This window comes from Pseudorasbora parva, chromosome 6, assembly GCF_024679245.1.
Source record: "Pseudorasbora parva isolate DD20220531a chromosome 6, ASM2467924v1, whole genome shotgun sequence".
Classification (NCBI taxonomy): domain Eukaryota; kingdom Metazoa; phylum Chordata; class Actinopteri; order Cypriniformes; family Gobionidae; genus Pseudorasbora; species Pseudorasbora parva.
In genome coordinates, this window is record NC_090177.1 from 39,959,618 (window position 1) to 39,972,178 (window position 12,561).

Sequence of the window (12,561 nt, forward strand, 5' to 3'; positions counted from 1 at the left end):
CAAAGTGTTGGTTACCTACCTTCCCATCGTCAAAGACTACAGCCGCTGGCTTTTCCATTTCACCTGTGTTCCCTCTCCGGCCGTAAGACTGTCTCAGCTCTTCTCTAATTCACCATTCACTGTCCTGTGATCCAAATAAAGTCTTCTTGTGTTCAGCATTAACCTCGTCCAGTGCGTGTGTCCTGACAGTATCTCTCAAATCTGACTTTTAAATCGTATTTGCGACACTATATCATGCCATTCTGAGGCTATATAAATGAGAATTGTGAAATGTAACCTTGTAACACTTTTAGTGTTCGTCACCCTTTGCACTTTAATGTGAGTGCCCCTGTTCACCATCTATGAGTGTTGGTCATGTTTTATGGACTTGCCCCCTGTATTTTCATTGTGGTTATAATTAGCCTGCACAACCATAACCAGTGTTAAGGCTTCAAGCGAAATCGAAGAATGAACGTTTTTGGAGTTTGTGTTGGGAGTTCAAAAAATCTTGCCAAAGCGAACTTTCCGTAAAAGTCCCCTTTGGCTGGTAAATACCTTTGTACTCCCATTGGTCCATGGCGATTACATAATAGGTAGGTGTGGGTGGAGACTTCATTACTCCTGTTCATCCCAACAACATATTTTTATATTTCTGAACATCATTCTCAGCAATGTGGGCGGCGTCAGATGTTCGCTATATCGCTGCTCATGCATTTTGAACTTCGTTTTACCTCTTAGGTAAACAGTTCACACTTGTAGTTGGGTTAGTTTGGTTCATTTGGTCCGGACCAAAAAACAAAAAAAACATATAGTCCTGGTCCGCTTAGTGTTCACACTGGCATTTTTAACAGCGAACCTAAAGTTGCCGACCCAATAGCATAGGGATACGGTCACAACCTGATTGGTCGGTTTATATGACGTAGGAGCTCGCTTACTGAACATTTAAACCAATGCTGTGTGCGGATTAAACGCCATCATTTTATGCATGTTCATATGGAGTTTGGGTTCCTTGCTACTGTTGCCTTTGGCTTGGCTTGCTCAGTTGGGGACACTAAAATTATGATCAAAGTTATTCAACTAATTATACAAATAAAATTTATGAATAAGGTTTTAATTAATTATATAAACTATAATACTGATCTGCCAACATTGTCGCTCTATGATAAATTAAAATAAGCTGATAACATCACTGTTTTCTCCAGAACGACTGTACAGCCAAATCTAATTTTGTTGCAATATTGTCCTGTTTGACACTGTGAAGCTGCTTTGACACAATCATGATTGTAAAAGCGCTATATAAATAAAGTTGATTGATTGTTGCTTTCATGTATCAATTGAACCGCACCAGAGTTCGTTTGGAAGCGGACCGGGACCCATCTTTTTAGCGGTCTCGGCCCGCTTGTTTGGTGCGCTCCAGGGTTCGGATGGCAGCGTTCACATATGTTTAAATAAACCGCACTAACCGAGCAATCGCACCGGGGTTTGTTTTAATCCAACCAAACATGACAAGTGGGAATGCAGGGTGCTTCACACCTGCCTCATTTAGTTCGGCTGAATCATACTAGAGTTCGTTTCCGTCTTTGGTGCGGTTCGTTTGGTCAGGTGTGAAAGCAGCATTCGCACCGTGAAAAGTTGGTCTTGGTACGCTTTCAAACAAACTCTGGAGCGGTTCGTTTGTGGTGAGAACGTGATCCGACCTCAAACAGAACCAACTGCAAAAGTACTGATCATTTTTGGACTAACCCAGCTGCCGTAGTCAGCTGCGCTGACATTACGTGCTTGACATTACCTGATTGATCGCTGGCAATATTTCCGGTAGATGCGCATGTCAGAGTTAATAATAATGAATGCACGCCTCCGCTAGAAGTGACGAGAGATGCGCGTTCGCCATCTGCAGTGCATTAACGTTGTTTTCAAGTCGCATCCACGCTTCATTATAGAAAGGTATTGTGTGCATACTGTGGTAAATACACACAATGTAGATGATTATGGCCAGGGACAAAACCAGCCCGCAGTCGTCTCTCCATAGGTGTGTAGTTTGCTGACTTTTCCTCTTCTGTTGGAATTTTCCCACAGGTCAATTCTGACCAATCAAAAGCAGTTTAGGAAATACGGCACGGCCAATGAGTGATGTGGATGTTGTCACGTGCCTGCGTTTGGGTTTGTTTCAACTGGTTCGGACCAAAGCAATCAGTGTGGTGTGAAAAGGAACCAGAAAAGCTGAAAAATGCAACAATGTATATTTGTTTGCCCTTGGTTCGGACCAAATGAACCGAACTAGAGATGTGAAAGCATTTCTTTGTGAGAAAGAAAAGATTTTCGCTGTGAGTATACCTAATGTGAGTTGTACTTTTTTCAAGTAACTAGCAGTGCATTACTTTTAAATTTACAACAAAATATCTTTACTTTTTCAAATAAGTTCAAAAGTTACTTTTTCAAATAAGTAATGCACGTTACTCTGCTTTCCTGTTTATTGACTACAGCTCTCCTGTCACCAAGTTAAGCGAATCGTGAGTAAGTGCAGAGGTGCTGTGTGCGCTGTGTGAACATCAGTGTGATGATAAAAAACAGAGAAATGCAAACAACATTCTGCAAACCTGCAATGAACATCTATATAATACAAAATATACTTTATTTATGTAAAGCACAAACACATCACTCACTTTATTAAAGGACAACTCCGGTGAGAAATGAACCTAGGGGTAATTAACAGATGGTTACCAAGTAGATCGTTCTCTGGGATGCGTTTTAATGAAAATCGAACGTAAAGAGTTTTATCTCTAAAAACAGATTAGCTTATAACGCTAGTCTATGGGGCACCGGGTAGACACAGGGTGGTAAAATTAAATCGCTAGTTAATGCCACTAACAACCCAGCAAACATTTGGACGTTTAATGACCGTTGAAAAGACGTCAATCCTACACGTCCCGTCACGGTTGAAAAATAGTTCCAAAATGAAAGTTGAACCGACGTCTTTGACGTCATCTGGCCGTGAACTGCACGTCTCTTCTGCGCGTCCCTGGACGTCTAAATGCGACGTCTTCTGGCTGTTTAAATGTGTTGCTACATAATTTACGTGTATTTATAAGCCTGCATATATAAAATAATTACACACCCATTATGTAACATCGTGAAAAGCAATCAGTTATGGCGTGAGGTTTAACACATCTTGACAAAGGTTCAAAAAAGGTCCAAAATAGGTCCAGTCAGACCTGAACCTCCATACAACGTTTTAATCACGTGCATCACAAACAAGAACACATTGAGGACATAAGAAAAAAAACAGCATGTTCTGATTTACCACAACATTTTATTGTTTTGAACAGCCACAACTTTTCCTCTTTATTTATTTTGCATCATTGTTTAACATCTGTTAACCAAACTAAAATACCAAATTCAAAATACTGAATTATTAGCCTTTAAGATAACATTTTACAATAAGGTTCAAAGTTAACATTAACTAATAATGAACTGCACTTATAAAGAATTTATTTATTTTTGTTAATGTTAATTTCAGCATTTACTAATGCATAATTAAAATCTTGTTAACATTAGTTAATGCACTGTGAACTAACATGAACAGCTGTATTTTTTATTAACTAACGTTAACAAAGATTAACAAATACACAGTAACAAATGTATTGCTCGTTTCATGTTAACTAATGCATTAACTAATGTTAACTGATACAACCTTATTGTAAAGTGTTACTGCCTATATAAAGGGATAGTTCACCCAAAAATGAAAATTCTGTCATGTTTCAAACCTGTATACCTTTCTATGTTCTGCTGAACACAAAGATATTTGGAAGAACATTTGAAACCGAACAGATCTCAACACATTAACTACTAAAGTAGGCAAATAATATAATGTTAGTTAATGGGAGGTTATATCTGCTTGGTTACAAACTGGCTTCCAAACATATTTGTGTACAGCAGAACATTGAAAGGGATAACAATGAATTTTCATTTTTGGGTGAACTATCCCTGGCTTAAACACATTAAAGTTTTTTGGCTCATTTTTGTAAGCACCACCCCAGCTCTTCCTGTATAGGGCTTCAGGTGTTCCTCCATCGCTGCATCAATCTCAGAGTCTGGAGCATTCGGGTTCCACCTCTTCACAGCATCTGAGGGAAGAGAATATATATATATATATATTTTTAATGAATAAAAGGGAAAATGTGAGGTAAGTTACATGCATTTATTCTCAAAATAGCTTAATGGAGTACAGCAAAATAAAAAAACAATGGAACAACATGTATAATAAAAATAATAATAATAATAATAATACATTTTATTTATAACGCACTTCATTCCGAAGAATCTCAAAAGTGCTACATGGGAAAATGACAAAAATCAATAAAAATAAGTAAAATGATATAATAATAAAAACAATCAACACATAAAAGCATTACATTTTATTTTATTGTATAAAAGATGCTCTGCTTTAAATGGGTGTTAGATGGGTCCATCAGTTGGGGGATCAGCATCTGTCCGCTCCCTCTTCAATACCACTGTGCTGCCCTAAAAAAAAAACTTAGGTTTGTGTCTGTGAGAAAGACCCTTAACTAGGTGTGTGTCTGTGAGAAGGACCCTTAACTAGGTGTGTGTCTGTGAGAAGGACCCTTAACTAGGTGTGTGTCTGTGAGAAAGACCCTTAACTAGGTGTGTGTCTGTGAGAAAGACCCTTAACTAGGTGTGTGTCTGTGAGAAGGACCCTTAACTAGGTGTGTGTCTGTGAGAAAGACCCTTAACTAGGTGTGTGTCTGTGAGAAGGACCCTTAACTAGGTGTGTGTCTGTGAGAAGGACCCTTAACTAGGTGTGTGTCTGTGAGAAAGACCCTTAATTAGGTGTGTGTCTGTGAGAAGGACCCTTAACTAGGTGTGTGTCTGTGAGAAGGACCCTTAACTAGGTTTGTGTCTGTGAGAAGGACCCTTAACTGGGTGTGTGTCTGTGAGAAAGACCCTTAACTAGGTGTGTGTCTGTGAGAAAGACCCTTAACTAGGTGTGTGTCTGTGAGAAGGACCCTTAACTAGGTGTGTGTCTGTGAGAAGGACCCTTAACTGGGTGTGTGTCTGTGAGAAATACCCTTAACTAGGTGTGTGTCTGTGAGAAAGACCCTTAACTAGGTGTGTGTCTGTGAGAAGGACCCTTAACTGGGTGTGTGTCTGTGAGAAATACCCTTAACTAGGTTTGTGTCTGTGAGAAAGTGAAAGACAGGTGGGCTGAGATGTCCCCTAAATAGATAAATGGTACCAATAAAAATTATATTAAGGAAAAAAATATTTTTTTGATTGGCATATGGCCCATCAATATAAGTACATCATATAAAGTACATCATATAAAGGATACATTAATAAGTTACAGTAATAACTTTGACTGTATCATTTAACATACTTATACAACGGTATTCTATGTATACGTTCAATGTAGCATAATTTCTTCCATTTCATTCGTGTAAAAAAAAGTAACACTCAAGCATGTTAATTAAATAACACAAAATGTACTTACCCAACAGTAGATTTTTAATAATATATCGATACAACTCCTCAATTCCTCTCCTCGTGGTTGTTCAACGGTCCTGTCCGGCCTTCCGGGAGAGCATATCTCGCGAGATAATATCCTATCGCGGGATTTTGTAATATCGCAAGATGTATTAATAATAATAGATTTTATTTATAACGCACTATTACTATATATTGTTACTACATCTTGGCAGCACAGTTTTGGCTATCTTCATCCAACTCAGACCTAAATGGTGAATGGAAATGTATCTGTTTTACATAAAAATAAAAACGAATAGCCTTGGAAAAAAATTACTAAAATGCAGCTTTACAATCACTTAACCACATGGGCACTTTGTGATTATAATTAATTAAATGAGATCAAGTAAATATATTTATTTTGCATGCAAACTGTGTATTTCATAAAGATAATTTCAGTTTTTTTCCTGCTATCTCGCTTGACGTCAGTGGACGTCTTATTCACAACCTCTTAAAAAATACTTGGTGCACTTAAATGAATTATTGCAGTATTAACCAATGTATAAGGTAAGCACAGCTTTTGCATATTTCACAAGGATTTCATAACGGGTCAGGTTGGACTATAATTGCACGTGTAAAAGACGTCGCCAGGTGACGTCCTCTCACAACCGAATCACAACAGGATGTATATTGAACTACACGGAGCTAAAAGTCAAAGTAATAATTATACATACAACTCCAGAGAACTGTAGACATGAACAAACGTATCTGAATACATTTTTAAGAAATGTTTCTGTATTACACATTTTTACTGATTCATGCCGTCCTACCGCGACTATTTTTGGCCAGGGACACGACGTTGCCGTCGGACCAATGTTTGCTGGGAAGGCTCGAAATAGCCTCACACTAACACGGCAGCATAATGAGGGTCCCTACATGCAAACCGAAGCATTGAGAACTGTGTAAGTGTACAAACAGTTTAATAAGAAGATACTTTTTAAACATAGTGCCTTACGCGTTCACGGACAGGCACCATCTTGGAAAACAGTCTCAACAAATCAATCCACGAGCGCTGTTCTAAGTGAGCTGGTCGATAGGAATTAAGTTTGTGAAATGTAATAACATGGACATTTTTAGTTTTATTTATTTATTTTCTCTGTTGTGTTCAGTGTTTTCTTCCGGAAACAACGGACCATATGATATTCCAAGTCACAGTTCATCACTTAGCAGAGCTCTCGTCGCTCGATGAGTCGAGACTGTTTTCCAAGATGGCGCCTGTCCGTGAACGCGTAATGTACTATGTTTATTAAGTGTCTTCTTATTAAACTGTTTGTACTCTTACAAAGTTCTCAATGCTTCGGTCTGCATGTAGGGACCGTCATTATGCTGCCGTGTTAGTGTGAGGCTATTTTGAGCCTTGTTAGTGGTATTAACTAGCGATTTAATTTCACTACTCTGTGCCCCATAGACTAGTGTTATAAGCTAATCTGTTCTTAGAGATAAAACTCTTTACATTCGATTTCCATGAAAACGCATCCCAGAGAACGATCTACTCTGTAACCATCTGCTATTTACCCCTAGGTTCATTTCTCACCGGAGTTGTCCTTTAAAAGCCTTTGACCTTTGAGCAAATAAACCATACAACAAAAATGGCTTTATGTTAAACATCAAATTTGCATTTAATAAGAGGTAAGTAAGAGGCTGCATCCGAAATCACATACTTCCCTTCTTCACAAAACCGTATGTGACAAAAGAAGTATGTCCGAATTCACAGTACTCATAAAAGAGTAGGCAAAATGTATCCTGATGACTTATTCCGGTGAGATTCTGTAGTGTGCATATGGACACTTTGCTCTCCCCTGAGGCCACAGGAGAGGATTATGAACACACACACACACAAAATAACTCATTTGGACAAACTCAATTGAGGGCAGGTTTTCCATCCAATAATTAATTTTAAACCATAATAAAACCATAGTATGTGTAGCCCTTAAAGCATACAAATCTAATTAATGCAATGAAATGTAATTGAGTTGGACCAACTCAATTTTATCAAATACAATTTCAATAATATTTACATACTTATATGACTTTTTTGAACATGTCAAACTTTTATCATCATACATAATGTATTTAATGAAAATTTAAGAAAAGGCTAGTGTAACTCTTGACATTGGCATAGATCACTGAGTGCCCACAGCCGAAGCACAGACGCCACTCTTCAGCATAATGGTAACCACAGAATTCAAAAACATTACACAAACTCTTCTAAATGTCCAACACAACTGAATATTAAACACTAACAAGATCTTTCACTTTACAGAAAAACACAAAATAACATTTCCTTAAATGTACAAATAATGTAGTCCCTTGCAAAGCATGCTGGGAACTACAGATCCACTGCCCATTTTATGTCAACACAAATATTTCATGTAGTTTAACACAAATTAATTAAGTAAACTTTTTAGCAGTTTTAAATATATTAGGTTGATTGAACACAATTCAATTAAGTTCTGTCAAAATTAGATATGTTTAAGTAAAGTGAACATAATTTAAATGTGTCATATCTAAGAAGGGCCTGAATATTATAATTTTTTTGAGTGAATGGCAGTGAAGCGACGCAACTGATGCTGGTAGGTCACACGATAATGACAACATGGCGAATATAGTACGTCCTAAAAACATTCACACTGCACACACTTAAATATTAAATGTACTTTTTTAGCTGTCTAGAAGAAATCACTTTGAGTGTGATTTCAGATGCAGCAATGTGTTGAACTTTCTTCTCATGCGTCCTATTCTTCTGCAATCCTCCTGAATGGCAGCAGCTAAAAGGTTTCTTTGAGCAGCGCCCTCTACAGATGTGATCCCCCCCCCCCTTTTTTTTTCTGGCCAGCCCAAGTAACGCAGTTACACCGTAAAAAAAAATATTTAAAAAAATAAGTTACCTGGTTGCCTTAAATTTTTGAGTTCATTGACATTAAAATTTTGAGCTAATACAATGAACATTTTTGAGAATTGACACTGTAAAAAAAATGTTGTTGTTTTTTGTTGGTTTAACTTAAAAAAGTAAGTAACCTGGTTGCCTTAAAATTTTGAGTTTATTGAAATTAAAAATTTGAGTTGATACAATGAAAGAAATTGGTTTAATAAATAGAAACTCAAAATATTATTGTATCTGAACCACATAAAAATGTGATAAATGATGAAAAGAGCACTATTTGGTATGTTTCACTGCGTCATCACAAATAAAACACACACAATTACCCAATATGCTTACAAAATCTTTTAATAATATTTTAATAAAGGTTGTCGAATCTCAAAAAATGTTCATTGTATTAACTCAAAATTTCAATGAACTCAAGAAACTTTTTTTCTAAATATTTTTTTACAGTGCAACCTTTATTCAAATATTATTAAAAGATTTGTTTTAAGCATACTGTGTAATTGTGTGTTTTATTTGTGAAGATGCAGTGAAACATGCCAAATTTTCATGACTTATCAAATTTTTTATGTGGTTCAGATACAAGAATATTTTGAGTTTCTATTTATTAAATAAATTTCCTTCATTGTATCAGATCAAATTTTTAAATTTCAATAAACTACAATTTTGAAGGCAACCAGGTTACTTACTTTTTTTTAAGTTAAATCAACAATATTTTAGTTAATTTTTTAGAGTGTAAAGTAATATTGTAAGGCGTTACTTCAACACTGACCGCAACTATACTATATACAGTGGAAAGAGTAGGTTGGTAGTAAACTACTCAGCAAGGACCTTAGCACAGCTCTCATCACTAGAGACAAAGCCCTCCTCCATTCTTTATCTCATCACTCTGAGGTTATGCAGAGCTGTCCATTACTGCCAGGGCCGATCAGTCACTTCCTCCTTTGGGATGCTTCTCTGGGTCCCATTAACAGGCTGAGGGCAAGCAGTGTTTGGCAAAGGGCAGATGTGAAAGAGATGAAGCAGTGGTGAGTTATGTGCCAAATGAGAAGGAGAGAGGCAGAGCCGAGGCAGCTCTGTTTTCTATTTGTGGGGATTAGACTGACAGATCTGTATTTGGTTTCGTAGGGGCCTCTGGCTTCAGCTAATCCTCATCACCTGCAACCCCCCTCCCTTCAAAAAGTCTCCAACTCCCCCTTCTGCGGCCTTATAACCCTGCACTTCGGCCCAATAAAGCAAACACTCACCCTGAGACGTGAGCCTCACACTACGTCAGGTTGACTACCTCAGCCCAGAGGAAGAGAGATCAATCAATCAACTTTATTTATATAGCGCTTTTACAATGACGATTGTGTCAAAGCAGCTTCACACAGGACAATAATGCAACAAAATTAGATTTGGCTATACAGTCGTTCTGGAGAAAACAGTGATGTTATCAGCTTATTTTCATTTATCATAGAGCGACAATGTTGGCAGATCGGTATTATAGTTTATAGAATTAAATAAAACCTAATGAATTTATTGTATTTGTATATTTAGTTGAATAACGGATCATAATTGTAGTGTCCCCAACTGAGCAGGCCAAGGCAAAGGCGACAGTGGCATAGTCTGCCTCTTTGTACCCTTTCACAGTCTATTAGAGCAGGCCGTGAGGTGTTGCTGTGTTGGTTTTGGTGAGATAGCAATTATCTGCAGATTAAACTCAAGTGTTACGGAAACGGCTTGTCAATGTCACTCAAGAAAAGAGGAGAAGATGCCCAGATGCACCGTGAGGAGCCGTGTGGAGGTTTTCAGGTCAGGTCAGGGGCAAGGACCTTCTGTCTCCCTTAGTCGCACAATTTTTCCACACATTGTCAGCAAGATCAGATCCCTCTCTTGACGACCTAATTAACATTTCAATTCTGAAACTCACTTCAAACTAGCTTTATACATCGCTCAGTGCTTGCTGAGCAGCCATATATATATATATATATATAGAGAAAATCACAGATTATAATGTATTTTACTTGAAATATTACTAATTAACAGATAACTATTATTACTCGTAAATTCTATATTTGTAAAAAAACAAACAAAAAAACGTACAGATAATATATTAAAGAAATGACTGCGTATTTAAAGAGACTTTTTAACACTTAAGAACTTTTTTTTAAATGCATGTGATCATTTCAAATCAAACATTTCATTTTACACCAACATGATTTAATTGTCAAGAAGAGTCCACTTATTTTGATGTGTTGACTAACATACTAAAGGACAAGTAAAGTATTTGCTTATAATTTGAAGTTATCTAGATAAATATATTTAGTTATGGCCTATATTGCAACTTTGTCATTGTTAATATACTAGTTTCATCATGACATACAGTACATTTCACCAGTGCACTTTAAAGACAATAGACGTAATTATGAAATTGAATATTACTTAAACCCATATGTAAAAAAAAAACAAAAAAACAATTGTAATGAATTCAAATTGCTTTTATTCTGCCACAGGCAACTCTTCTGTTTCTTCCACTCATGTGCGGTAACGCAGTGCTGTTTTATCATATGACACAGATTTGAGTGTGTTGGAAGTTAAGTTCACTCAGCGCTAATGTGAGACTCTTGTTCCCTGCAGTGAGCTCGGATATTAGGAAACATGGTTAAACATGGTACTCGCGGTCAATCAAGAACAGCAGATTTAAACAATAAGACTAACTGTGTTGAGCTGGAGAACAAGCATTAGTTTACTGAAGATGAATGACCCAAACAGCTGCTGACCCGTCTTTCAACAAAATACAGAAATCGAGAGTAACGCGGGGAGGATGTCATTGATAGGCTACGCACACGGTCCATGTTCTGGTTAAAATAGCTTATTTCTCTGGATTTAAACATTCTTTATAACATTTGGGATAAGTACACAAATAAAAAAATACATAACATTGTTCTAGTGTTTTTTTTTATATTTTAATCCAAAAATCCTACATATTGTGCCTTTAAGATGCTGGTCAGAAACACTGTAGTTCAATTAATTGAGTTGCAATTAACATAAAATTAAGTGTCCAAAACATTTTGTTCACACTTGAGGCTATATTCTTTTAAACTATAGCCTATTATTTTTGTAAGTAGCATATTCAAATATTTAGCCTAATATGCTGCTAAAGTTACTTTTTCAAACTGCATGATGTTCTAAACATGTATTCTATCTTCCACGTGGCTTTCTTTCGGCTGTATAACACAAACGGTGAACTTTTTAAGAATATTTATTTTTTGTGGTATTTTGTATTTTTTTTCAGTCGTGCGTTAAGCTTTAAACTAGAGAATCTTTACAAGCGCGCGGTTGATATCTGCGCAGGCGCGCGCGCACAGCCGTTATCTGCTTACGTATGACGTGTTGACTAACTTAGTTGATTATTTTAACAAAATACAAACTAAAACCTTGATTAACATATTCCGCGGTTATAATCTTCGAGTATTTCATCACCGTCAACGTTAACGTCCATAAAGGTGACACCCGCTAGCCTTCGCCTTTTCTGACGCTAATCTGCTAGGTTAACTCGCTCCAAACGTTAAACTGTTTCCCTCTTAACGTTAACTTACGTTACACAAATACAAACGACATCTACAACAGCAGCAAAGCAAAACATTTGTAACTATTTCGATTGTAATCGACTAGACCACTTATTTAAATGGCTGCCCAGTTTACTGAGGTAGATCGTTTAACGGAGACGCTGCGCGAGAGTCTGGAAACGGCCGTCATTCACCACCAGGAGGACATCAGCAGGTGAGACCGCGAGCAGGAATATGATGCTTTGCTGATTAATTTAAAGTTTGCCTCCATTCTTGCCTGTTATAATTGAATGTAACTTCCGCTCCCATCCACAGACAGGATGTTTTGTCGCGCATTGAGAGTGTCATTCAGACGATGGTCGTCAGTGTATCTAAAGGTGAAGCACCTGTGCTGAGAGTGATGAACAGATCCACATGGGAGAATGCCAGGTGTGTGTGTGTGTGCCTCATGTTTGTCTATACAGCCTAATTCATGTGTATAGTCATAAAGCACTTTGAGCTCTTTGAAGCAATTTTAGCACTTTGAGATTTTGTTTGATATAAAGTGCATTATAAATAAAATTTATTATTATTATTATTATTATTATTATTATTATTATAGTCATT

The 12,561-nt window shown here is 37.0% G+C and overlaps 1 protein-coding gene across 1 annotated transcript in view; it reads left to right on the top strand.

Moving 5' to 3' along the window:
- The first annotated feature begins 11,717 nt into the window (after positions 1-11,717).
- The window catches only part of spo11 (SPO11 initiator of meiotic double stranded breaks), a 41,302-nt gene continuing 40,458 nt past the window's right edge, over positions 11,718-12,561 (top strand). The window contains exons 1-2 of the mRNA XM_067447372.1: positions 11,718-12,169; positions 12,271-12,384. Coding sequence (XP_067303473.1) covers positions 12,075-12,169; positions 12,271-12,384 — 209 coding nt within the window. The 5' untranslated portion in view covers positions 11,718-12,074. The remainder of the gene's footprint in view (positions 12,170-12,270; positions 12,385-12,561) is intronic.